The 27661-nt window shown below is 37.3% G+C and overlaps 1 protein-coding gene across 3 annotated transcripts in view; it reads right to left on the bottom strand.

Annotated features, from left to right (window-relative positions):
* Window positions 1-27661, bottom strand: part of PDE10A (phosphodiesterase 10A) — a 197091-nt gene that overhangs the window by 46932 nt on the left and 122498 nt on the right. For all 3 annotated transcript variants that reach the window (XM_030021938.2, XM_030021936.2, XM_030021937.2), the window contains exons 4-7: window positions 20606-20726; window positions 18611-18660; window positions 4281-4421; window positions 1814-1969 (exon numbers count right to left, since the gene is read on the bottom strand). In XM_030021938.2, the coding sequence (XP_029877798.1) occupies window positions 1814-1969; window positions 4281-4421; window positions 18611-18660; window positions 20606-20726 (468 nt within the window). The remainder of the gene's footprint in view (window positions 1-1813; window positions 1970-4280; window positions 4422-18610; window positions 18661-20605; window positions 20727-27661) is intronic.

Genomic DNA, 27661 nt, shown 5'->3' with positions numbered 1-27661 from the left:
TCTTTCCGGGGCTGTATCTCTTCAGCCACAGCTATTTCCAGCTGTAAACAGGCACTGTTTCTTTCACTACCATTTTGGTGGTAGAAGAACCAGACCTGATCCCTCAGCTCAAGACCAGTGTTTTAAGTATGACAGTTTCCAGGCAACATTTCAAACAAATGTCATGTAAACTGCAGTTAACTAAGATGTGCTACCATACATAATCTCCTGTCCTTGAAACACAGGAGCTTTATAGGAACACAGAGGACAGAAGTACAAGAGGTCTGCTGCTGCATACACTCCTAAGGTACTTTTTTTAAATTTTATTTTTCTTTAACCAGAACACATTGTACACATTTTACAAAAAGTGCTAGTGGTATCCAAAGGCTTTCTGAAACCTGAAAATGAAAAGAATGCTTTGGAACACTCAGAAAGTGACCCTAAAATATTTTTAATTTACTAATAAAATACTTTTATTTAGCAGCCAGTCTCTTCCAAATAGAACATTCATGAATTTCAGTTACAGAAGGTATTTCACATAACATAAAAGATTCATATTTGCACAGAACAATGTATGTCTGAGACCTATCTGAATTGTAGACTGATTAATGTTATAGGATAATTTTAAAAAAGAAATACATTGTGTGTAAGCAGCAGAATTGATAAAGCTTGGTTTTGCATGAATGCCTGTTCTTTGTTCGGTGAGCAGGGATACTGGCACCACCATACTAATCCAGTCCCCTACTATGACCTCTACTTAGTGGTGAAAAAATACCAGGTGGGACACTGAGGCTGAAGCGACATTGACTGCCCAACTAATATACATGTATGAGCATCACGTGTATGCTAGGCTGCTTAGGTTACTGATAAACAGAATATACAATTGACAAATATTGCTGTTTTTTCCTTCCTTGGGAGGGCTGGTTTTAATATCTCTTGTCTGCACGTTTTCTGTTCTTTTCACAAGAGTAATTCCTGTTCAGTACAGCTAAACTGCTCCATGGTGCATCTCGTACCACTGTCGAGACAACAGACCCGTCTAGAACTCACCCCATTTTGTCCTAACCTCTGTGTTCAGGTTCTCTTCCCTGGGGAAGGGTACAGAGAGAAATGAACAGTACATTCATCTTAATGTGAGAGTCATCTTAATGTGTGGATGGGACATAACAAGGAATCCCACCCCGACATGAAAGCCAAGATGCACTTCTAACACCTTTGATACAGCAACAGCCTTTGAGACATCTGCTCCGTTTTCAAATTTGTTTGTGCTTGGCTAACAATTCGTAACTTTGGATTGACAAATGGACATATATGGACTATGTAGCTACAGAGGCCTCATATAAATAGAGTAAACCACGCAGTGTAGAGAACAGTCATGGAAGTAGGAAGATAGTTATGAATGGGAATATCTGGATGGGGAAGCATCAGAAGGACAAAAAAGCAGAAGAGAGCTTTACGAATGGCACCTAGATTAGGAGGTCATCCAGGTACCAGTACATCTACACTTATATTTCATTCACCTGCTCTGCATTAACTTCTCTAACAACTCCATATTGAGTTTATAATCAATAAAGAAATCTTGGACCTCTTTTTCCACAAAAGAACACAGGGTAAAATTCTTGATGTGTCCCCGTACTTGTATATTTAAATTTTACCTCCTGTAACTGAAAATACAAATCACTACTTATTTTTTTTCATAAGTAACGTTCAATGAGAACAAAACTCAAGTATGAAAAAGGTAAAAAACACCTGAGAAGAGTGAGAGAAGGAAGTTTGGGGGGCCTGAAGTGCTGACCGTTGTGAGGAAGTGGAGGAAGGCTAGGCATGAGCTCACCTCTTGGTGACTAAGGTGGAAGGCTTCTTTGCCCCAGTGACGGTAAAGCTCCAGGATACCGATCAGGTCACCAATTGCAGTGACAATTGGCAAACACAGAACAGATTGGATACGAGTCCCTGATTCCAGTCCAGTACCTTTGGGAAATCGCTCATCCTAGAAAATGTAAACATAATCTGATAAAATGTAAATATCATAACATTAACATGAAAGATATATGGACGTTTCCCTCCCTCTCCTGGCTGATCAAATCTGCAGGAAAATGATAAAATTCACTAAAACTCATATCTCAGCATAATTTACACACAGTATTAAGACATCTACTGAAAAAAAACCAATAAAAAAGTCTCAGCACTAATTTATATATACAGATAAACTTATTGATGTAAAGTCAGAATTAGGCGTGATATTAGACCCAGCTTTGGGTTTGTTTTTATAATACATTTTCTCTAATCTCACAGGCAGCAAAACCAGCACTTCATTGCTAATGCCAGTGCAGATTAAGTAAAAACCCAAACAAACAACACTACCCTGCCACCCCCCTCCCCCCCCCCAAAAAAAAAAGTCCAAAGCATTTTTAATTATGAAATGGATTGCTCAGATTTCAGTGTTACCAAGCAGACAGCAGTGCTTGCAAGAGAACAAAAATCAAAACCTAAGGCTAAGGCTTTAGGTTATACAGGTTTATAATCCTCAACTGACTCCTGAAGAGGTAAAAGTGTTCCCCCAAAATTATGCATGAGAGTAAGAATCTTTCTCCTTCCCTTGCTTATGCATCCTGAATAAACCGGTGCAAAAAGTTACAGGAACAAATGTTAAAATAATCCTACCAGCTGCTATAAAAGGCCCAGATTCATAATTTTTAATCTACATAGGGAATGTCCAAGGCTTTATAGCTTCGGTTCCCTGTGTAGGAAAACTCACAAAGACCTGAGAAACCAGCTGGATGTTACAGTTAGTAAGGCAGTAACTAGCCGACATGAAGCGAGCGAGACCCAACTTGGTTGCACATCAATCCTCCTTGATTCTTCCCAGATGTTCCCTGCGGGCTGTGCTTAAGCAAGACAGACACTCCTGCAAGGCTGATCAAAATCCCTTTTTTCTCAAAGAAAACAGCAAGTAATCTCTACCTTAATTACTAAGACGATAATCAACCTGAAGGCTTGGAACAAATGACAGACAAAAGAGAGTGGGAAGCACTTTGCAAAACGAGCCCCCTGCTTTCACTTTTTAATTCTGTCCTCCACCCAAAAAATGGCTGGCAAGTCTATCTGCAAGCACTTCCCTTTCACGTTTGAGATGCTCCTAAAATCACATGAAGGCAAACAACGTCACCAAAATTAATCTCCCTGTTCGGTCAACAATCCACTGATACTATGAATATAAAATCAAAACATGCAGCCCTGTATACAAGGATATCATGATCAGTAACAATTTAAGCCCTATATGTGACTGAAAAAGCCTAACAACATATAAAATCTTTACAGTCCAGGTTATATAGAAAGCACTGCCTGTTACTACAGGGAAAGCAGCTTCTGCTTTTTGCTTTTGTGTTTCTGTTTAAGTGTACTCACATTAGGCATTTGGTGTTTTGTTTATAGCCTGGGTTTGCCCAATAAAGGTCATATATTTTTAAACAAATATTTTTTAAAATAGAGACACAAATTTTGGCCACAGTATCCAAAGATTGTTATTCTGGGCAGAATTGAAAAGGATAGAAAACACTGAAGACAATTTAAATTTCCTTGGTGTTCTCATAACCAGCTGATCATAAAGTGTTCTCATAAAGTACAGTTTAAATACCGGTTTCATACAATTGCATAGATGAAACTAGAGGATGAAGTTTTTTAAAAAAAATTAAGGACAGACATGCAGAGTGCCAAGAATTATCAGAATATCACCTTAGGATTTTCTGAATCCTTTGATGGACAAAGGCCTGAATTTTAGTATCAGTTACATATAGTGTGTCTTTCATGTAGGTCTACTTATAAGTATTCTGGCTTTACATTAGTGTAAGCAGAGATCAAAATCCTGTCTAATAACCAGAATCCTGACTGACATTCTTGTCAGTGTGAGCCCTGCATAATAATTAAATCAAACTTTGATTGACTATATGGGAGTCTTCTTGTTTGGGATTAGCACACTAAGTATTTCAAGACCAGGAGGACAAGAGTTTTTACTGATAGTTTTTTTTTCTCTCCAAGTGACTATGGTACAATTACTTCCCTTAACTGACAACCAAAAAAATATTAAAAGACAAAAAACCTGAAAACTTTTAAACTTAAAAATAAATGAGTTATTCTGAAATTATTCCATCAAGCTAATCCAAACTCAAATTTATTTTCTTGGTAGCAAGACAGATGTAAATTCTATCATTATACATTCAGCTCAATAAACATTTCAGCATCAAAATATTCATTCTAAGAACATGCTGTAATCATCTCATTAAAAAGAGAAAGCTTTTTACCCCCAGAATATCTTCCACTAACAACGTTTTTCTGGATCTGGCTACATAAGCAGATACTGTAGTGCCATGAGCAATGGGCCCTGCAGGAATGAGCCGCGGTTGTCCTTCTTTAGCTCCTGGTGGTGTAAATACACACAGACTCTAGTTAGAAGGAAAAAAAAAGAGAACAAAAAAGAATGCAATTAGAAAGCATGGTTACTTTTACCTATGTAGCGTAAAGGATTGAGTAAAGTAGATAATGCAGAGAAACACAGCTTTTGACAGTGAAAAGTGGTTGGATAAACTCTGCTTAACTGTTTTGAAATCTTAGGAAATCCCACTCTAAAGTCACCATTCAGACTGTGGATAACTCTTCTGCTGAAGTCAGTCATCGCTTATATCAGGATTGGATTGCATTTACCTTGAACACACAGTACACTGCGTAAAGACTCACAGAGGAAAACATTACCTTGTAAGAGAAAGATGTTTTCTTTCCTAGGATGCACTCATTTATTTCAATAGAAAATACTCAAAAAGTAGAGATAATCTTTAAATTTCTTGTTTATCTCATCCCAAGGAAAGGTAATTTCAAAATTATCCTAATACTATATTTCCTGAAATCCAAGTGACTGCATTCATCCCCCATGAAAGAAACATCTATCTTACTTGCTGCCTACTTAAAACTGTCTCATTTGTTGAAAAGTCAGGTATGACAACATTCATATCATGAAACTCATCCAGAAACATCTGATAATTGTTCTGTAACAGAAATATTAAACAAGTTAACACCACCAGAATGAATGGGATTGCAAATAATATTTTACAAAAAGAAAATTAAACACGCATATAGAGGTCGAACCTGCAAAACCTTCTGTATGCCAGACACTCTTCATCTCTAAAATTTCATTCATTTTTGGATGAAAAATAAAATTTATTGAACAGTAGAGTGCTGTAAAACAATGTCCCTATCACAGACTCTAAATGTTCCTTTATTTTTCCCCTCAGGCAACTTGCAAAGACAAAGTGTGTTAGTGACAACTGATTTTAAAGTCAGAAAAACACAAAAAAACCCAACCCTGTCTCCAATGCAATCAAGCAGGAACAGTTCATTTTACAAGCAAAAAGTTTCATCTTCTGTTTTATTTTTCTACCTTTGTCTCATTACATCCATCAATTTATGTGTCTCATAATGCTATAGAATCCCAGAGGCTCTCAAAATTTTAAAGCATTTATCACTGTCACACCCTATTCAGCACAGTGGAGCTATTACCCTTTAAACAGAAAGGGAATTCAGGCACATGAAGAATAAATGACATGGCAAAGGTTACACAAAGTGTTAGAACAGCAGGGATCAAATCTGTATTTCCAAGACTTCAGCTTAATGTCCTAATCTCTTGAGCCATCCCTCCTTATACATTCTTAATATTAACACAACTAAAGCACCACATCAGACACCCACCTTCTATTGGCAAATTGTGTTTTCTTATTTGCTATAATCAATGATCCAATTTATTTCACTGATAAATTTGTAAGACCAGGAGTATATAGAGAGAGATCCTGTAGTATGTAACTCTACTGCTAAATAGCTATATGGTTTTAAATTATGAACTTAAAGCATAAGAACTAAGATGAAACATTTTAAGCAAAGATCCTTGCAGGAAAATATAATTTTTTTAATCTTTTTTTTCATTTACATATAGAACACCACAGATAGATGATGGTGCCACCACACAATGTATTACTAACATTCCTGGTAGGAATGGCCACATGTTGTGCCACTCCTTTGTACTGATTAATTTTACTATCAGACTTTGCTTCCATTAGGGCTGCTATGAGGGTCAATCATCCAAGATTCTACAGCATCAACAGTTATGATAATAAACGTTAATTACTTCTAATCTGTCTCCTACATTTATCATTCACAAAGGTTTCTGTAACAGTAGACAAAAGCAAGTGCACAGGTGCTCCAGATTCCAGTAGCTCAGAATGCAGTGTTGCCCTGAAAGACTGAACAAAGAACTTTTAGTTTGTTTAAATAAGATTCCAGCTTAGGCTTAGCAGTAAGCAGGGAGCTTCGCACTGGAATTGTTATTATTTAAATATTATGCCATTATATGCATACTTAATTCCTTGCAGAAAAAAAACCCAACAGAAAATCTAAAAAAATCTATGGGCCCAATTCATTAAAGAAATAAAGTGAAATCTAGGCCCCATGAAATCAGTGGCATTTCTCTTATTTTGCTCTCCTAGACCTGTGACGTACCTCACAGTCTCTAACTATGCATTATTACGACTCCTCTGTAAGCTGGGTGGTGACGCTATCCTCATTTTATATATGGAAACTGTGACAAAAATTTTGTATTGATACAGATATTTTAGCTGAGGCTCCCGTTACCATTTGAGTACGAACTTCACAGCTCACCACATAGCCTACAGAATGCCTTCTGCTATGGCTTAGAGCTAGAGGGAGCCAAATGGATCACAAGACAAAGAAAACTCAGGCGTGAAAGGAGACAGACTTCAGAGATCTACAGTTACCAATTTGGGCCCTGTGAGACCAGGTAAATTACTAAACAGGGGCTGTTTTCTAGCACGGAATATTAAAGGTACAATTTGCATGTGAAAATCCAGCATCTGCTGTCAGCTGTAGAAAATGAAGTGATGATATGAGATGCATCCTTTCATCATTATCATTTCTTTATTCTGCAAACATGCAAGGCACATTATAAAATGTACTAAACAATTCAAAAAAGAACACACTGAAATCTTCAGAAACTACGGAGATGCAATATAATGCACCATATATAGGTACTCCTGCAGCTATGAAGGTACCTTACCTGTAACAGATTAACAGCATTTTGGAAGGAGAAAGTTGGATTTTATGCTGAAGAGAAAACAAATGGTCAAAGGAAAGTATGGATTTCATAGCCACAACAAGAGTGAAGTCTATCCAAGAAGAATCAGTAGTCCAACAGTCAGGGCATTTAGTGAGTTCAAAAGAAAAACACTCAAGATTCTGACAAAACCAGTAACTGAGTATTTGTCTTGTTCTTAAGCAGAAAGTCAGGCAGTGACTGACAAGTCATTTCAGCATATTTATTGCTAGATCTCATGCAGTTGGAAGGAAAGGTACTTCCTCCTTGGAGTAGCTCTACTGAATATGCATGGTATTTACTCCATTTTAATGTCTTGCACTATGGTACAAGTGCATGAAATCTTGAAATTTTCTGTTTATTCTGATCCCAGACCTCAACCTTATTCTTCAAACCCATTTACACTCACAGCCTCTTTAAAGAGTGGCCTTCAGCAGTGAAAGACGCTGGAAAAGTCAGAATGTTTATTTTCCATATGAATTACAAGAATGTCCTACATAAATAAGCAACACACACAAAACCCAAACAACAAACGCCATTAAATCAGTACACTGAATCTGCCAGAACAAGCCTGCTCAATTTACCAAAATAAAAAGCTCCATTTATTCTTTCTTATAATCTAATAAAACAAAGATACATATAATTCTTAAATGAAAACTTAGTTTCAGTTACTTGCCTTCATAAGCTTCAGTTTCATATTTTTACATGCATTTAAATAGAATGAAAAAGAACATTTTACATAACAGATCCGAGAAAAGCACCCCATGATCTGAAAAAAGTACATTATTCTAATAAAACTGAAGAAACCACAGTTCACGATTTATTTAAATCAGTGTTCTGATATAAAATCTTTAAAAAAAAAAATCAAAAAAGCTAGTAAAAGGTTTAGGATATAAAGGGCATAGAAATACTGAAATACATAGCTTCACAAATGTTTGACCTGTTGCACTATATGCTTATAGGAAAAAGATTTACTATTTTAAAAGTACTATTATAGTAGGAATAGTAACACCATAATGTGTTTGATACTGAAAAGGTGGTTCATATTGCAGAGCACTGCAAAAGGTAGGAGATGAAACACAATGTTTAAAGTCTGAATGATGTGGTCAAAGTAGTGGAATAAGTCAAATTAAATTAACAGGACACTGGAGACCAAAGTTGATCTCTCCAAAGATTAACACTTTTACTCACACCATTCTTCTTACTTAAGAAAAAGAAAGACATATTTGGTTCTTTATGCCAAGATAGCAATGTGTGACGCTTACCAAAGTAACTGTGTTATTTAAATTACGTGTATAAAATGTGCTTTTCCACACTGGCCTCCTGAGTCATGCCCATAACTAAATATAAAACAAGGCACAAATCTTTCTCTTCTCAGAAACAGTTTCTCAAAATAAAATACAGGAAAAAAAAGACAAAACCAAACAGCCACTTTCACCAGAAAACAAAACTCGCTTCTTCCACACATACTTATTTTTCTCCAGAAAAGGCTTTTACTGACCAAAAAACTCTGTTGACACCATGAAGGGTTGTTAGCAAAAGTTGCTTTTGACAGCACAGTCTTTCCCGTGTCCTTGTGTAAGTACCAGTTTGGCTGGTAAACCGCTCTGCTGCCACCACCATGAAGCACTGCTGTGAATAGGCAGCCCTATATTGAAAAAAGCTCATGGACATTATTTTACTTCCAGTGATAAAAAGAGTTTTGCAGAAGCAATCTCATTCTGCTTCTTCTGGGAAACTACAAACCCCACTGCTAAGGGGTCAGTGATCAAAAAACTCTTCAAACTACCCAGTAGGTTCTAAATTTGCCGCTATTCCTCCTGACTCTGTACAGGTAGAAAAGTACGACTGTGCAAGGACAGATCTCCACCTAGACCTCAAACAACAACCCTTGATCTCCACAGCCATGGAACAACTGATAATCTTATCCTGACCATGCAGCACTATTAAAAAGAAAGATAAATTTTCTCATAACCATATATAAGCTGCAATTAGTCCAGAAGCTTCCACCATTCCACATTGACTTTATACATACACCTAACAAAGTTTCATGACTGTTGATACTTTCCATATATGATCAATTTAAATCTGAATGAGTTTAAACATTTATTGCCAATTAAGGATGTGGACATTTCTCGATTTTGTTGGGCTTTTTTTAACAAAGCTTCTGAATTCCTAGAAGCCATCAATGGCAAGGTCAGCCGAACAAAACGCAGCACGAACAAAAAAGCTATGCTTTGCTCTACTATGGCATATTACTGAAATATAATGTCTGAGGCATCCCACAGACACAGCTTTAAGGGAATCTCTTTAATCACCACTGCCCAAAACCTCCAGGTTTTTCACATCACCTATCCAGCTCACATTTCCTGTTTTTCCTTCTGCTTAAGAAAATACTTATAAAATAAAATGTACTGTAGTAATAACAAAATTCGGGGCTTACCTACTCTCTTCTAACCATGAATCACTCCAGCATTCTTTTAATTTGCAAATGCACATTCAAATCATCCTTCACAAGCTTAAAGGGTAATTAGAAATGTTCCCGTGCAGACATCAGATGTATTGTATACAGCTTCACAAGTAAATGAAGAAATGGATAGATTGGGCCCTTTCAAATTACTTGCACTTCTGTAGTGGGTTTGAATATTTTACTTCAAAAACAGACTAACAGTTTGCATTTCCGGTAATGACACTGAACAGCAATTAATAATCAAATCAGTGGATTTTCAACCACAACTTAAACAATATATAGTCAATAAAAAAAGGAAATATGAAAATATAAAGTCCCATAATTTCCCAAATACTATACTGATAACTCACAATACAGTAAAAGGAAAAGGCTGAGGAGACAGCAGGACGCCTGTGCACTGCTCACAGTGCGGTGAGAATGTAAGCCAGGATTGTAAGCCATTGCAAAGTCACTGTCTCTCTCCTGGCAAAAGTTAAGTAATAAAAGATATCTAGTGTAGACAGAGCATTAGGTATCTCTACTCCAATGAGGGAAAAGGCAACCAAGATGGGAGAGTCATTCTTGGTTTGATAAACTACCAGAAGAGCTAACATTGGCTTGGAGAGCTAATCCTTTGGAAGCTTCCAGGTTTGTGCATTCTGGCACCCAGGAGACCCATGGGATCCTGCAATTCCCTGTTTTGATCTGTTTCCCCACCTTCCAGACACAGACAGAATCTCCTTACTTACATCAAACTCAAACACCCTATTACCAATCTGTCGTGGTTTTCCCAAGAAGTTCCATATGGTGATGGACTTCTTTCTTTAAATAGTAGTTAGGCAGGGGAACACTGAAGTCTGACGCCAGAAACCTCCTATATCTTGTTGGAACCTCAGAGCAAACAAGGTGCTTCCTCCTTCCCTGCCTTCTGTGACATGACAGATTGTTCCAGCCGGGCCCAAAATCTCCAAAACAATTCCTTCCCTCCCAGTTTAATGTCTTAATTCACTTTGAGAAACTCTCCAACCAAAAAGACTAATAATTTTGACTGATGCTACAGTGTGGCTTGGAATCCACTAATGGCCGTATCGTGACCACAGAGAGCAAGAGGTGCTTAAAAAAACCAAACTGTAACAAAACAGAAAGTCCAAACCAAATGACAGCCATAACAAAGATTTGACCACTGGTGAACACAGACAAATGTAACAAAATTCACCCTTTCATATTTCATCGGCAGTTTAGGTATAGGCAACATATTGTAATCTCTAATGTCTTTTTAAAATGCTAATATATTAACAAGTCTTCCAGTCTACAGGAATGCATAATAATGTACACTGTAATCAGTTCTTGAGGGATACCAACATGACAGCAGTCTCAATTCACAGCTAAACACAGCAAACTTGGCTTAGTATATATCCAGTATGTTTGGCTTAACATATGTATATCCAATAAGCCATAATACCATCCTTTTTGGTGCTCTTTTCTTGGTGCCATGTCTGTTGAAATTATGAAGTGGTTTATCTTGAACCCCTTTTACTGTGGCTGAAAAAACCCTCATTACTCCTCGTTTGTAACAGCTAAGAGCATGCACATGAAGAATTACTGATGTTCAACTTGTCATGGTGTCGTAACTTGGCCCCACAGTTGGATTTTCTAGTGAAAATCCAATGCTTGACAGGGGAAGCAGATTAAAATCCCAGTAAAAGAAAAGATGAGGTGTAGCAGCTCAAGTCTCATAACACAATACCACCCACACCTCCTGACACGATATTCTTACAGTGATAAGAAAGTACCCGCGGTTTTCAGGCGCTATCAGTCTTTGGCTCTTCTGATAAAGACGTCAACTACAGGTGCAATTGATGCTATTTTTCCAGTGGCTGTTGGTATGTAGCCTGTGGGAATCCAGCACAAGACCAAATCCCAACGCACAAAGGCTAGAAACCATTCAACTAACTATAGAAAGTTTGCCAGGGCTGGATTTGAACTGCAAACATGTATTGCTCACCATCTCACAAACTGCTCGGTTGTTTCTTCTTTTTTTTATAATAGTCCTTATAACTAAGCAAATACCAATCATAAACCGATTTTTCTAAAATTTCTTTGCAGAAAAGAGGTCTGGATAAGAATCAGGTGTAATGACTAGAATGAGGGTTGAAGTACGCACATGACAAGCATTCCATTAACAAACTGTTTTGGTGGTAAGGGTGACTGGAGCCTGACCTAGTTTCTTCATAGCAAATTGTGCTGATAAAACCAGCCCTAAAAATGCTTAATGGAAAATCATTTAATATTCAACTGACATTAAATTAAAGCCTTAATACTAAAGCATTGCTATACGACTTGATGCTTGGAAAAAAAAAAAACATTAAAGAGAAATGGGAATTAAGCAAGTTGATACCAAGCAAGCTTAATGGTTTTTGCTGCTCACATCCTTTTCTGTTCAGTAACAGCAATAGACTTCTACTCTTGGTAAAGGACATCACAACCTACATATAAAACCACACAGCCTATTGATAAAACTATTTGCAGATAGGTATAAAGGCTGTGCCCTAAGGCCAGTTTTTTTCAGGAATAAAACTTATCACAATTAGCAATGATGACCAAGAAAACCAAACAAACAGAACTAATTTGGAAAGTATCCACAGGCAAAAACCTTGGATTTGTAAACTGGCTAAGCTGAAGTAGTAGCCCAATACTACCATGCTAAAATCTTAAAGAGCTATAGGCAGTTATGGCCTGGGTTTAAACACAGGTGCAGCAATCCTACTACATGAAGCACACACGGATAAAAGAAGAAAAAAACCCCAGCAACTAACTCCATTGTTTATAAAAACCGCTTATTTCCTTCTTGATAACTGACAGTGTACTTGACAGATTTGCATTATTAAACTACATAGTATGTAAAAATGTTGGATACTTGTGAAATGAAGACAATGCACTTCTATGCTGTAAGACAACTACTAGTTGTTGGGCGGGGGGGGGCGGGGTGTTTTCCTCCTTCCAAATGGTCTTAATTTCTAACTGCACTTCATTCCTGGAAACTTTCCAGTTGATTTACACAACTAAAAAAACACCACAAGAGTTATACTAGTTCATTGACACAGAAAACTAAGTTGACATACCTCTCTTCCATCCCTTCCATTTTAAGGCATGGTCAGCTAAGCGTTTTTCTGAAAGATGTTTGTCCAGACAGTTCTCAAACACCTCCAGCGATGAGGAACCCTCAGCTTTCACAAGCAACACACTGTAGTGCTTTATTACTGCCACGACTGGGGAAGCTTTCCTAATGCCAGTTCAAGCCCACTCCTTCTTGCCCTACACATTGTAGCTCTGGAGAAGAGAGGATTCCCTTCCTCTCTGCCTTATCCAGGCACATCTTCACCCATCAACTTTCTTTTCTTTAGATGAAGCAATATTAGTTCTTTTGTTTCCTGACCATTCTCTCTGCTGTCTCCTGGACTCGCTTCAGCTCCTCCAATTTTTTCTCAGAATTACGGTGCTTAAACCAGACATGTTATTCCACCTGAGACCTTAGCACTGGACAGAGGAATGGGAAAACTACCTTACACGAAGGCTAAATTTCTGCTTCTGCTACATATAACTGCGTCTTTTTTGCTACAGAAATGATATTGCTGACTCATGTTTATCTTCAAATTCACTGCAAACCCCAGAATCTTTCTCAAAGTCATCAACTGCCCTACAGAGAGAGAGGCAATCCATGGAGAGCCCAGCACTTGTCCTCACTGAGTCCTTGTCCAGTTTCTTCAGACTTCTTTCCTAAGATCATTTTGAATTCTAATCCGTCCCTACAAACACATCTGCAGTCCTTCCCAATTTCATGTAATATGCAAATTTAATAAGCCTATATTCTTTCTTCACCCATGCATTAATGAATATACTGAGTAAAGCCAGATCCAGGATAAATCCTTGAGGATTTATCCAAAATACCCTCCCATTCTGATAGTGAACCACAACTAGTCTCTGTCTCCTTTTCTAACCAGTTCTGCATTCTACCTATAGTATATTCATCATAACCATATTCCACAAGTCCATTTACCTGAATATTAAATGAAACAGGACCAAAATTTCACTAAAATATATCTTGACATTTATTTATCTAATTTCTTTCAGTTTGATAATTTATTGTCCCAGAGTTAAACTCTGACAATTCATCAACAGCTTTCCCCCTCTGCTTAGTATCACTATTCACTGGCAAATAAGAGAGTGACAGATTTCTTCCACTTTATATACAAAAAGAGTACATGATGGTAGAATTGATTCAAGGATAGAGACCAACACTTTCTGAATTGACTTGCAGCTAGAAGGATTTCACCTGGAAACATGTTTAAAAGACTCAATTTCAGAAAAGATGTCTACACATTCAAAATAATCTAGCTTAGCCCGGTACAAAGACCTGAGACAGACAGCAAGCAGTAGATGTTTTTTTCCGTGGTTCTTAATAATTCAAATCACCCCTCCCATAAATTCACTAGGTGGCACTGCACATCAAGCTGCAACAATTTCTGCATGACCAGAAATTCTGGAATAGCTTAATAAGATACACCCTGAAGCACAGCGTATGTGCACATATTTGTGGCCTCACATAATTATTTCTTACAATAAAGCTATTGGAAACTTCTATCTGAAGCAAGGATGATCTGTCTGTCAACACAATTTGCAGTTTCAGGAGCTAAGTAACACTCACAAGACCTAGTAAAAGCTACTTTAAGTATATGCCTATTAAATTCGAAGTCAAACATCTTTACGTAGGAATCACAATGTAATCATGAGGTGAATTACTCACACAAATAAGGACTATAAACAAGAAGCATCTGAAGAATCAGACAATATAATAATACATTAGAAACTCTGGAGCTGTGATACGTATTTTAGAAATACTGCCTTGCGAAGATGCCAGCTTATGGGCTTAAATCCATGCCCAGCTACCATGGTACTTAGGCACAATGATTTACACACACACACACCACTCCATACGAGGATTTCCGTAAATCCTTTAAGTCATGTTTGAAGATGATTTTCAATTACGGTCATAACATGACAGTTATGAACCATATATTCATCCCCATAAGGAATAAAACAGAAAACAGAAATAAAGTCAAGTCCTTTGCTGGAGAGTTGTGAAAAATCCCTGTTTGATTTGGAAGTGTTTCCGGTCTCCAGTATAAAGCATTCGCAAAATGGTGTTATGTACCTCAAGAATAAATCATTTTATTTGCATAACTGCACTAACCCATGGACAAAGATAATTTCTGAGATATGGAGAAAGTTCAAGAACCAGAGGCAGTAGGGGCACAGGTCTGTTCAGATCACTTGACTCTGATGAGGAAGCTATATTGTTCTTAGTATCCGAGTATTTTGCAGTGCATTCTACCATATGTATAACATATGCAAAACCAGATTCTGATACACAGGGCAACTTTATGGGCAAGGAAGGAGTTGAGCATGCGAGTGGTACTTACCTGCTTGGGGGCAATCACTTGAAAAGCAGAATCATACTATCAGAACGCCCTTAGCAAGGAGTGCGACAAGTGCTAACACTCCCAAGCAATTTGAACAACCAGAAGGTCCCTAAAATAACTGAATCAGCCACACTCATTCTGGCATCTATTCTGAGTAATACTTGCATAAAGAAATGCACTGTAACCTGCAATTGGTGTGGCATCTTCCATTTCAAGCACATTCACTCAAGGAAAGATCCTGAAAGCAATCGACCTGACCTGTCAGCCAGAAATTACTTGTCCTTATGCTGTTATCCAGCTTTAATACAAGTCAAGATATAGTTTTGTATACTTCAATAGAGAGAAAGAAAATAAGGCCAAAAAGAAACTTTGCATATGGACAGGTGCTTTAACAAACTCACATTTGTGCTATTAAACTCCAAAGGAATTTTATCTAAAACAAGGTCTTCCTTTAAAGGCCAGTGTATCACCTATGTTTTGAAGAAAGAAAAGGGCCAGCTAGTCTAGAGCTTTTCTTCACATTAAACAAATTTGCTTTCAGTTCTAACATAATTTTCCTGTAAGGGAAGCGCTGTCCATATTAAAAATTTCACCAAAGTAAGATTTACAATGAACTCTTAGTGACCTGTGGAAAAAAAAAAAAAAAATTGCAACGATATGGCAATTCGCTTCTCTCAATATTAAGAAATAATAGCACACAGTATGCAGTAATCATTTGCTGGTTTTCATTTTGTAAATATCTAGAATTTCTGTAAAAGAAAGTTATCTTCTATCCTAATTAAAAACTCACTATTTAATCTAGGCTAAAGGTAGTTATGGAATTCTCATATTGCAAAAACATTCCTTAGCTGAGATTAACACGTGTCAAGATTCTCAAATTTGGCTTTCTTTAAACAGGCATAAGTATACCTATACTTATTTACAGCAGGAGCTGAAACGAAGTAGACTTAATGCTATTGGTTCAGTTTTGAGCCTAGGTTCCCTTACAGAATATAGTCAGAACACATATAGCTAAACGTTACAAAAGCATTTGGAAGAAAGTAGGTATCTACTTATTAACAGGATTCCTCCCTGTTACAATCCTCTCCCAGTACCTAATTCTCAAAAAGCCATATACACTCCAGAAAAGCTGTATTCCAGCACACCTTACTTACTTCATTGAAAGCATGGTGGAAATAACTTACATCAGGTCTAGTTCTGAAACACAAGGCTGCTGACTGGATAAATACAAGTAGGTTTATGTATACTTCTCAAGCTAACGAACAAAAAGCCAAATGATGAAATTTTTAAAAAATTAGTTTTGGTGAATTTGCGAAACTTAAGTCACAAACTGAGCAAAAAAAATTAAGCCACCAAAAAACAGAAGCCATTCTTCAACACGTGGACAGAGGTGTTCAGCAACTACTTTGTCCAGGCTAATGATAGGAGGTTTTATCATTTTTGAAGCTTCAGCTTAAAGAATTAGCTCCTTTCTGCCATTTATGCTATGCAGAATCTTTTTGTTCCCATTTTAAAAAGATATTTAATAAAAATAAATAAAAATACATTGCCAGTATTTGCTGGACAATTGTTAATCTTACTTGGGCACATCCTTTAAATTACATATGCAAGAGACAAAGTAATCCAAATTAATTTTCAATGACAATTTCTTACAAAAAGTAGGCTAATGCGTTACCATTTAGTTACAAGACTACAAACATGAGTCTGGCCCAAAGCCCACTAATGCGAATGGAAAATCTCACACTAACTTCAAAGGACTTGGGATCAGTCCCTATAATAACTACGTGAAGAACATTCCATTTTGGGAGATGCAGCTACATAGCAGTGGTTAATAAAGTCAATGTGTGTTTTTAGCAGTTGGAACTTTTTTCAGGAAAGAGTTATACTGGGAAGAAAATAGATTCAACTGCCTAATAGGCTATTTTAACAAAAAAAAAAAGCAGAAGGTCATGAAGTGCCACGGCCCTCAAGGTATCAGAAGAGTGGGAAGAACCCCATATTATGCCACACTAATGTAACAGGCAAAACCTCACCATAGTAAGAATTCTCTAGGTCTCAAGCTGTAAAGTTAATTTTACTGTAATCTTTTACAAAGCATGTAAAGATGAAGATGCCCAGCTGGCATGCAGTTAATGCCACTGAAGCTGGCGAGTGCGGTGCATTCGGAACGGATGGTTGCACTTGCTGCAAGCTCCTGCCCTTGGCAGCAGGAGGAAGCTCTTCAGCGACTGTTTGCATCACCCCCCACCCATGACAGTGGATGCTGTCACCTACTAGTGAGAACCAACAATTGCATTCGCAAAGGACGAACAACATGTTACTTCAATCACACCTCTCAGTGAAAGGGTTATTAAAAAATATATTCTATTTACATACTTACAGAATTAATTCAGAGCAGACCCAATTTCTGAATAACAAAATGGGCTATCTTTATTATATGAAATAATCATTAAATGAAAAAAGAATGCAAAACCCATTTCCATTTCTTTTAGGAAATTTCTGTATGGCCCTTCTTCCACACCCTTAAAATTAGACACTATCTTTTTGAATAAGTAAAAAATATTCTTAGGCAAGGCTCAAGTCACCTGCAGGTTTGTACATCTTCAACCCCATTTCCATTGTTTCAAAAATGACGTTCTTTCCCTTTTTCAGAATTCAATTATTTCACAAAGACCAAAGGAAATTGGCTAATGGACTATACAAAAATAAACTATTAAAACTGGCTGTGTAAAGTAAGGAAACAAAAACAATGAGAAAAATATTTTCCTCTCTAGTCATTTTTCAGTAAGAAGAGTTTAATTTGTTTCTTGAACCAATGAAAGACATAACATTTATGACAAATTGTGATTTTTAAGTTGATGGAACTGACTGAAGTATAAACTGCATTTCCTTCTTGGTAGCTGTTTGAAGTAACTACAAAATCTTGTATATGGTAACTGTACAAATTAATCTGGACAGAAAAAAAATGTAATGCGTTCTAAATGCCAAATAACAAACCATCAAATATTGGACTCACTGGTATTCAAATTATTACATCAGAAACTAATTCCATTCATAAATTTTAAATGTGCAATTTATTTTATGCTAACTAAAATCTACGTCTGAAATTTACATTATCTCACTATCGTGTTGCAGCTGGCAGTTAACACAAGACCTGATAACATTTAAAAAATAAACAGAGACATAACTAGATGACAAGAATAGGCTATGCAGAGAGTAAATCCAAGTTAAGTTTTCTGTTTGTTAAAGGCAATTAATAATGGGGCTAAATCACAAGTTAAGTTGCTACAGTCAGAGAAACAACAGCACTACTGCCAAATCTTTAAAAAAAAATTAAAAGGCCAAGGATCTAAATGCAGGAAACATTTTTTCATTACCACTGTGTTCAATAAGTTTCTATTTTACAGAAATAAAGATAACATAAAGCTAATATTCAGCACTCAGATAATATTTCCTGCTAAATGATTTGCAAAATAAAATAACATTGTCAAATTGGAAAATGCACTTGTAACTGTACAGAAAAGCAGCATCTTAATCCAGTATACTTACATTATTGCATTCTCCCAGGAAATATAGTGCAAATCCATCAGCTTTTGTAGCTGCCAAAGCAATAATAAAAGAAATAATTGTACTCACAGGGGGAAATCGAACTTATGCAAGATCTCTGAGGTGAAACCACAGATTCAATTCCACTTAGGACAAACATCTAAAATTCTAAAGGTGAAGGTCTATTGCTGTGTCCCTTGAAACTTCCCAGAGTCTACAAAGTTAGAGGTACGAGGTAATTCTTGTTTTCCCCATTGTCATTTACTGCACTCTAAAAGATAATTAGAAAACAACCTCTTTATACATCTTACTCTTATTCCAAGGCCTAATGTCTGTAAATTCAAATTAATTCATATGACAGTATAGCATTAACATAAGAACATCTATTTACAATATAATCAGCCAGATAACATTATCATTTCCATGAGTAAAATAAATATCATTCATAGATGGTAAGCTATATTTGTCCTTGCCTTAAGATAGAAAAATTATGGGAAGATAAAATGTTGCGAATATTGCCATAAAAGAGTGTTTCACAACAAACTGTTTGTATTTTCTGCACCTGCCCCATATTAAAATCAGTGACACACACCAGAAAGTTTATACCTGTCAGATTTCTGCCAGATTCAGATTGTTGTATGAAACAGGGTAAAGTCAAGTTCTTTAAACTCTCCAAAGTTCAGAGTCAACCAACCACCATAACTTACTGCTAAAATGAAAACTCTCAAAATCAGAAGAGGATATAGCCGTCAATGGTTTTTACCCCACTTTACACAATAGACTTTGATACCTCGATTGTAAGTCTGTCTGTGTTTCCAACAGTTAATAAACATTCTAACCAGTAAATGTACATACCTGATACCCAGTTTTTATGAATGAACACAAGAATCCATTTAGTACCTTTCAAGGAAGTGACTATACTTGTCTGTGATCAAATCACTTGGCTTTCTGCATTTCTTTGACAAAAGGAAAAAAAATCCCACTGTGTAGTTACGTGCTTATTGTCAACTGTGTAACACTAGTGGGAGTTCAGGGCATGGTAATTTTCATTCAGATTTTAAATCCTTCATCTGTAGTATGTAAGCATTTTGAGTTACAAGGCAAATGAGCACTGTAAAGGAAATACAAAAAAAAAATCTCATCTGCTTTACAAGAGAAAAAATGATTGTAAAAGACAAGCAGACCCTGTCTCCTATAGCTTCTCACTTGCTGTGTATTAACAAAATCCAGTCTGATTTGCTGTGAGCTGGACATCAATATCCAAATAACCACTTAAGCAAAATTAGTAAACAGAAGTGGTCCTTTTAAAACACCATGTATATAAACCAGAACTATTACTCATCATTACAAAATGATGAAGGAGCAAGAATGGTAAAACCTTTCTAAAGGGGTGACAGAAAGCTATATTGAACAAAGCTACTGATACTTCCTATTGAAGTCTGAGTACATCCACTCTGGCTAAAAAGAAGCCAAATTACACTTACATTGTTATTGGGAATTTTTTTGGTTTTATTGTTTAACTTTTGATCATGTATAGTATTTTCTTACCACAAAAGGTACTTACATCACATAGAAAAAAATGGATAAACAACTGACTGTAATATGAGATCACACAAAAGATATGCCCTCTTTCAGTAACATCTCAGTTTTGTTTCAGAAGGAGTTCAAATATGTAGTGATATTATTGATAGATTTTTTTCTACTTTCAATATTGACATTGCAACACCATCATAACCAGAACAGTCTATTCTTTGGTTCATTTAACAGGGGACTCTAATTTTGCAATTGGATACACAACTGTCTCCAGAGACAAAATTCATTTAAGTGCAATCAGGGATTCACTGAGGGACAAAAGGCGAAGTAAGTTCATACTGAGACAACATCCAAAGAAAACACTGTTATCCTTCAATACCTGTCTTTATTAACTAAACCACGTAAGAAATGTTCTGTGCACTGATGCTAAGTAACAGCTCAGAGATGTCTGATTCTCTTTCTTACCTATTTTAATGATGCTGCTCAGTTCATACAGAAGTAGTTGGTTATCTCCTCCTGTATCCAGGCGCTGTTCTATGTAGCTGTTCAATTCGTACACTACACCTTGCATATTCGTATCCTGGTACTATGGAAGCAAAGACAAGAAGAACATTTTAGAATAACTCAGCTGTATTTTGCAGGTTTTTAACATATAAATTCATTAAAAATAACATGTTGAGATTTCGATGCCAAGTCAATCGCAACTGCCTTAATCCAGCCCCCTGAACAGCTGGGTCACTGCCAAGCAAGAGGCACAGCACTCCACTCTATGCTCCATTAGATGTTTGTTCAAAGGGTACCGAGTACACCACTGAGCAATTAGTAATCGCCTAAACTCAGCCAAGGTGACGGGACAATGTCTCAAGAATAAACTGAGATGCGACAATCATAGGTAAGTAACCTTCAACTCCTTCCTTTTAAGCTCCTACTCTACCACAAAAGGAGGCAACTAGCTGCCTTTGCCAGCATCTTCCACCTCAAATTCATGAACCAGATGCCAGAAGTGTGCCAAGCACCACACCTTTGAGGTGGTAGCTCAAGGAGCTCAGCCTTTCAAATACAGCAGCAATTAACACCAACAGACTGAAGGACGGAAATTGCCCGAGTCACAATCATGCCAGCCACTGTGGCCTAGCAGGCCTTTGTTTCAACTGAAGTCAGCAGATGAAGCCAGAAAGAGATTACAAATCAGTTAGTTAGGATATTTAGATGGGAGCAATGGGGTGTTGGTTGCCGGTATGATGAAACAGCACGGCATGGCTAAGATCTCATAGGAAAGGAGAGGCAGCCTCCCTTCAGGGGCCCAGCTGCACTTGGTTATCCCGTTCCCGAGTCCTGAAACCAAGTCCTGAAGGGCTGATAAAACCGGCAGTAAACGTGCACGCATAGCATGACAGCGTCACGAACAATCATTTCACAGAAAGCAAAATTTGGCAGTATGTAAAGATTCATTACCCTGCCCAAAACTGGTAATGTGGTAGCTGAAGAAAGTAATATGGTCAATTACTTATTGAACTCAGTGATGCAATAAATTACATTGCTTAAACTAAAAATGAAGCTGGTGATATTTAGACGAATTAATGTTGCTTGAAAGACTAAGACACATACTCCTGCTCATTCATACTTTATAGCCAAATGTAATATAGACCAGACTAACGTAAACAGTACTATGGAAAATGCCACAAAGTTCAGAGCACCACAGCCCACCCACAACTCCCGCGTTTATGTGCACGTATGTATCTCTGCTCCATACCTCTCTAGATCTTCTCTGCCTCTAACTTTGGCTAAATGTGTACATGTGACATTTACTGATGGATTAAGCACATAACTTACACAATATATTCCACAATGGAACTTTTATTCCCACTATTACCTTCATGCATTTCTACGTACAACACGCTGTCATGAATACAGAGCATATGGCCATATATTTAGGATACATTTGGCTGCTTCATCTCAAAAAAAAACCCAAAACTCCACCAACAAAAACCCCAAGTGCTTGCTGGATAATATCAATTCCCAATTACTTTAAATTAAGCAGATCTTAATCTTGACCTTAAAATGGCTCCTGAGAACACACAATCTTTGCCGTGACCCCGTCTTAATACGTGGTGTTGTATTAATCTATTGCTCCAGGTGGACATATTAGAACATTTGAGATCTAGGGTGTCCAAAATGTTCTCAATGTGTAACAAACTTAACACTTAATAATGTTCTATAAATTGACGTGATGTTTATAAGTTTTGACAGCAATGTAAGGTCACACTGCATACATGCATAAACTGCTGTAAGTCTTGAGTTTACAATACAGCATGCCATTACCATTATTAGCACCGTATGGCAGCTGGCAAGCTTCCATCGACTGTCCTCTGTTGAGTCCCACATTTACTACTGTACGATTCTCCAAAGGGAGAAACCAATAGCATAGTTTCATGAAAGTGGAATTTTTATACTTATGATACAGCCATAAGTAGCCATATAACAGGAAAATGGTGAACGAGAGTTGATATTACTCATACATGTTAACCCATATCTGGAAAAGTAGGTGTAGGCACATATCCTAAAGTAACAATAGCTCATCAAGCACACATGCACAAAGCCTTTATCATGTGGAAAAATGCCATCCCAGAACATGGAAATGAATACGTATCTCTTCGCTTGTGATGCACGCACAGTCAGGATTTAAATCAAATCTTCAAAGGTTAAAGCTAATACATTAAGAGAACACATCATCAAAATGAGCCCACTGGCATAACAGCCGTGGCAGAATAATAACTTTCCCCATAATCAAGCAGCAGTTCTGCGTGCATAGTAATTACATAATAAGCTATGTGCCCTTTATCCTCACCTCTGCAACATATGCTTGCAAACATTTTTGTAAGCAGGGCAAATCATTGCATGCACCCATGTTACTAAAAAGATGGTAGCTGCATAATACATACAGTTGTAATACAGCAGATTTCTGCTACTGACAATCTGTGGATCCACAACTGGCCAGATGAATAGAATTTGTCCAGATTCACAATTAAGTAATTCTATGACTTAGCTCAATCACCAACAAAGAATTACTTTGTCATGCTGTAAAATTTTTTTTTTTATTATTATTATTACAGTGGAGTGAAAGAGGTTTATTTATTTGGTTCTAGGCATTTTAGACTGGATAACCACAATTATGTTTGGTTGAAAAGCCACAATATTCTTTATGAAACCCTGTATTTAAACATTGAATAAGTCATTGGCAAACCTCGGTCCAAGTACTATACAATGCGGTTGCTAATACAGACCTGCGCATATTTGGTGTAAAACTTAATTCAGGAAAGTAATTCCTGAAAAATATTCAACACACTTGGTGGAAAAAGAATATTTATTTGCCATCAGATATAGCCTAAGTAGTGTTTCTTAATTTGTTATGGTAGTTTAGTTTGCAATTTAAACACTATTAACATTCAGCTCCTTTTACTTAATCCATTCTTCCCATTGCTGATTTCCTTCTGTTTAAGATTCAGTGTCTACAAGTATTTCGGCACATTTACTGTAAAATTCTGAATTTCAGTGACATTACATTAAAATAATTCAAGTGGACTAAAAACTGGTCTAGCATTATCATACCGGCATCCTATTTCTAGTAGCTGCATATATTATGATGCTATGAACAAGAACTAACAATTAAGAAGGGAAATCCTGTTATAAATATTCATACTCAAATTTATAATATGAAAGAAGGACATTTTTGCAGTATTTATATGAAAATATTTCTATGGTTATTTGTCTTTAGAATATTGTGGTGCAATAGAAGACAGCAACCCATGACAGGTGATTTAAGAATAGTGCTATGACTTAGTTCTAAACAAAGGGGCTGAAACTCACAAACATTTTATTCCATGAAAGGAGATGCTGAAGTATCATAGAGTCCGATGAATTTTAAGCATTCATTCAGAACAATTAAGACACAAAAAAAAATATTCAAGGACACAATTTAATATCTAAAGTAAATTTTATGTATGACAAACTGAAATGAAGATTAATTTCCATGCTTTCATGCTTATAGGGTAGCTGTGCCAGGGGCACTGTATGCTCCTGCGAAAAAGAAAAAGCCCTTCTGCTACAACAAAAAGCCTTCATTAATACAGCACAGGGTCAATAAGTGCCAACATAATCCAGAAGTTGATCTGTTTTCTCTGTAACTTCTTAAAATGTCTTCTGAATAGCAATGAGAAGAGCAAGTTCCTATGTAATACTTACTCCCGACTACAGAGCTCTTTGTCCACAGCAACAATTGCCTGGTTCTGTACCAGAAGCATGTCCAATTACAGACCTCATAGTGTATGACATTATCATGGGCTAGGAGGAGTTAGAATAAACGAACAGCCCAAATTCCATGTGAAGTGGAGAGGGATGGCCAAATGTACTTTGGGGATGCAGAACTTCATTGGAAGAGGAGAGAAAAAGAAAAACCAAACAACCCACAAACTGTGAAAGCCACAAAACATAGCGACCACATCCAGAGAGATTCCTCTTGATGTTGTTTATTTTTCATCTGTAATTTAGGCATCTTAGGCTGGTTTCGGAGGATGTCAGGGACAACCACAAGACAGAGCTCTTTGGCAATGGCTGCAGGCAGCCTCCAGCCGACCACCGGGCTAGGAGGGCCAGAGCAGCGGCTGCCTGCCAGGAGGTGGCTGTGAAGTCCTGTCTCGTTACAGGCTCGAGGGGGAAGGAGAGCCGAGGTGTTTTGCCCAGGAAACGGGAGAAGGTGCTGACCTGTCATCTCAGTATGCCTTGGAAACAGACTTTTGGGAAAGCAAGGCCCAGTTCTTCTAGCAAGCCTCAAGCATTTCCTTAAAAATTTTCAAGACTCCTTACCCACCTTTTCAAGTATTATCAGACTGAAATGTAGAGAGGCCCTGGGAAAGCAGTATGGATCTTCGTAATCAGTGGTCCAGGTGCAGCCCCTGGTGCCATCCCAGGCTCCCCCTGTGGCGTTTGCTATGCCAGAGGAGCTGGGAGGCGAGGGGCACTGCCTGACTCTCACCGTCGTGCAGGCTGGCTGGACAGGGTGCGCAGTGAGGACGTCGGCGGTGCTGAGCAAGCTCGTGGTTTGTACACGTTGTGCCTAGTGCCACCCTATCCATTTGCAAGGCTCTCTACGGGCGGCAGAGGGGCCACACCATGGGTAGGTGTAAGCTATTCTGTCCCAGGGCACTTGAAACTGAGGCCATAAATCTGAGACATGTAAGCAGGCAAAAAAACTCCAAAAAACCAAACCAACAACAATAAAACAATACCAGCCTCAAAAAGCTTTGTGAGATCAAAATGATATTCTTAAAAAACAAACAAACAAACAAAAAACCCAACAACAACAAAAAAAAATGCACAACAAAAAACGGTTCAGGTAAGAAGCAATTCCTGGACCAGGATTAGGATCCATTGAGACAAACAGAGGCTCTCGTAAGGATTCTCAGTTGTTGAAGGGTGCTAAATCACTGAGAACAAAGGATGTACACAGGCCAAGGAGATTGTATATAGTCACGCGAGTTTAAAATGCCTATTCTCCCTTTGGTTACATCCGATAGTATTTCAGATAACCAGCTAGTACTTCATTAAACCACCAAAATTAATCTGTCAATGACAGCATCAAGACTTGCAGATAGTGAATCCAAGTGATTCTGCACAGCACTTTATACAAAACAATGTCCTTAGGCAGGGACTGGATTTCACCACAAACACCTGTGATCTGAAATGTGACAACAACCTGTACCCAAACTTCTTCAGTCTTCTCTTTAAACTGACAGCTACTCTCTTCTCTATGAAGCATACTACAGAACATAAGCAGCTGCTAAACCCAAACCGACCAAAATCTCCGATACACTTCCAGCCAACACAAGTTTTCTTTCCTATAAAACTATAGTCTTGGCAACAAGAATCATCAGGGAACAAATTTAAAGATGAACTAAAAAAACCTTCAAATAAAAAAAAATATGTGCATTTGTTTGCAATCTTAACGGTCTGAACATTTGCTTGACGTTTGATGAAGATGTCAATCTAAACTATTTTGTGCTAGGTATGCTCTTACTGGACCAGAAGCATAAATAGACTGGTCTTATATATGTAAGTTCTCAATGCCAGTCATACCTGCTTTATAAAAAAAAGAATTCCCAACAGCAACACTTTTGTACTTCTTAAAAACAATCATTGCAGTCACAAAAATAAACAAACAAACAAAATTGTTTGATGCCTTTTGTTGAATTAGATCAGCTTTCCCTTCCTTTCAGGTAGAGTTATGAAAAAACCCAGATCCACAGTTACCACCCTGCTTTAGGAGACTTGCTCTACATAATTTTCCAGTTGTTTACATAATTTTGCAGTTGCCTCCATATCTTCTGGGAAGATCATCAATACTCAATTACTGTATCTTTTTTAGAGAAATACTACATTTCCTTTAAGAATAGTGGGACCATTACTTTATTTGCCCACGTAAGAAGCAGATTTTTTAAACTGAAGTATAATCTTGCCTCTTTGCTTTTTTTTTTTTTTCCCCTCCCCCCCGAAGGAATGCATAACTAGAGAGGAACATATTGGCGACTAAATCCAGTCCCTTGCAGGCAAAGGCAGCCTTGCAAGAGACGTCTTGTCTAAAAGTACCTAGAACATTCTTTCCACGTGTCACTACGCTTTACTGTAATGACTATTCAGACATCTAATTTAGGAAAAAAAAAAAAAGGCCAGACCTGCAAGTATCACAATAGTCACCTACTTCTTTAAATGCAAGAAATTACTGTATTTTAGTTATAGTAATGTTACTGCATTTCTGATGACCAACACATATAAAGAAATGCTTGTAATAAAAAAGCCAAAATATTTAAACTGATAACAAAATTGGGAAAAAGACACAAACTTTTATTCAGGTCATTTTTATGTGTACGTATGTTAGGTTGTGTACGTTTGATATGTATGTTCACATGTACTGCTACCTTCTGTAGGCTTAGTACTTTCACTGGCTGCGATATTTTGCATTGTTTAGCTGCACTGTTGGCTAGTTCACATTTGCATAGAAGCTGGTGCTTCTTATTTTGGGGCACAGATAACTAAGAAATAACTGTGTCCTAATAACAGTGAAAACACATCTAAACTGCACATGTGAAGAACCAAAAATATGGATCTGGATTTCATTCCACAAAAAAAAAAAAAAAAACACAACCACCCAACAAAAAAAAACCAAAAAAACACCAAACCCCCCCTACAGATAGGGAATAAAACTGCTTGCTTGCTTCAAGGTGGAAATGCTGAACTGAAGGATGTCAAATCCTCAGACTGAAAAACAAAAGCAGAGAGAATGTGGTAAGCAAGCTTAGCGTGCACAGCGGGCTTTCAGAGGAGCAGTGAGCTTGGAGAGGAAGCTCAGAAAAATCTCTCTGCTCCAAAAAATGAGAAGAGGTAACCGGGGTTGGCTGGAGTAACCAGTTTTGTTTAAACTTGGACACTGGAAAGCAAGAAGCTATAAAGAGCACACTTAGCTGAGGT

Source organism: Aquila chrysaetos, chromosome 8, assembly GCF_900496995.4.
Source record: "Aquila chrysaetos chrysaetos chromosome 8, bAquChr1.4, whole genome shotgun sequence".
Taxonomy (NCBI): domain Eukaryota; kingdom Metazoa; phylum Chordata; class Aves; order Accipitriformes; family Accipitridae; genus Aquila; species Aquila chrysaetos.
This window is presented reverse-complemented; position numbering and strand designations above follow the sequence as displayed.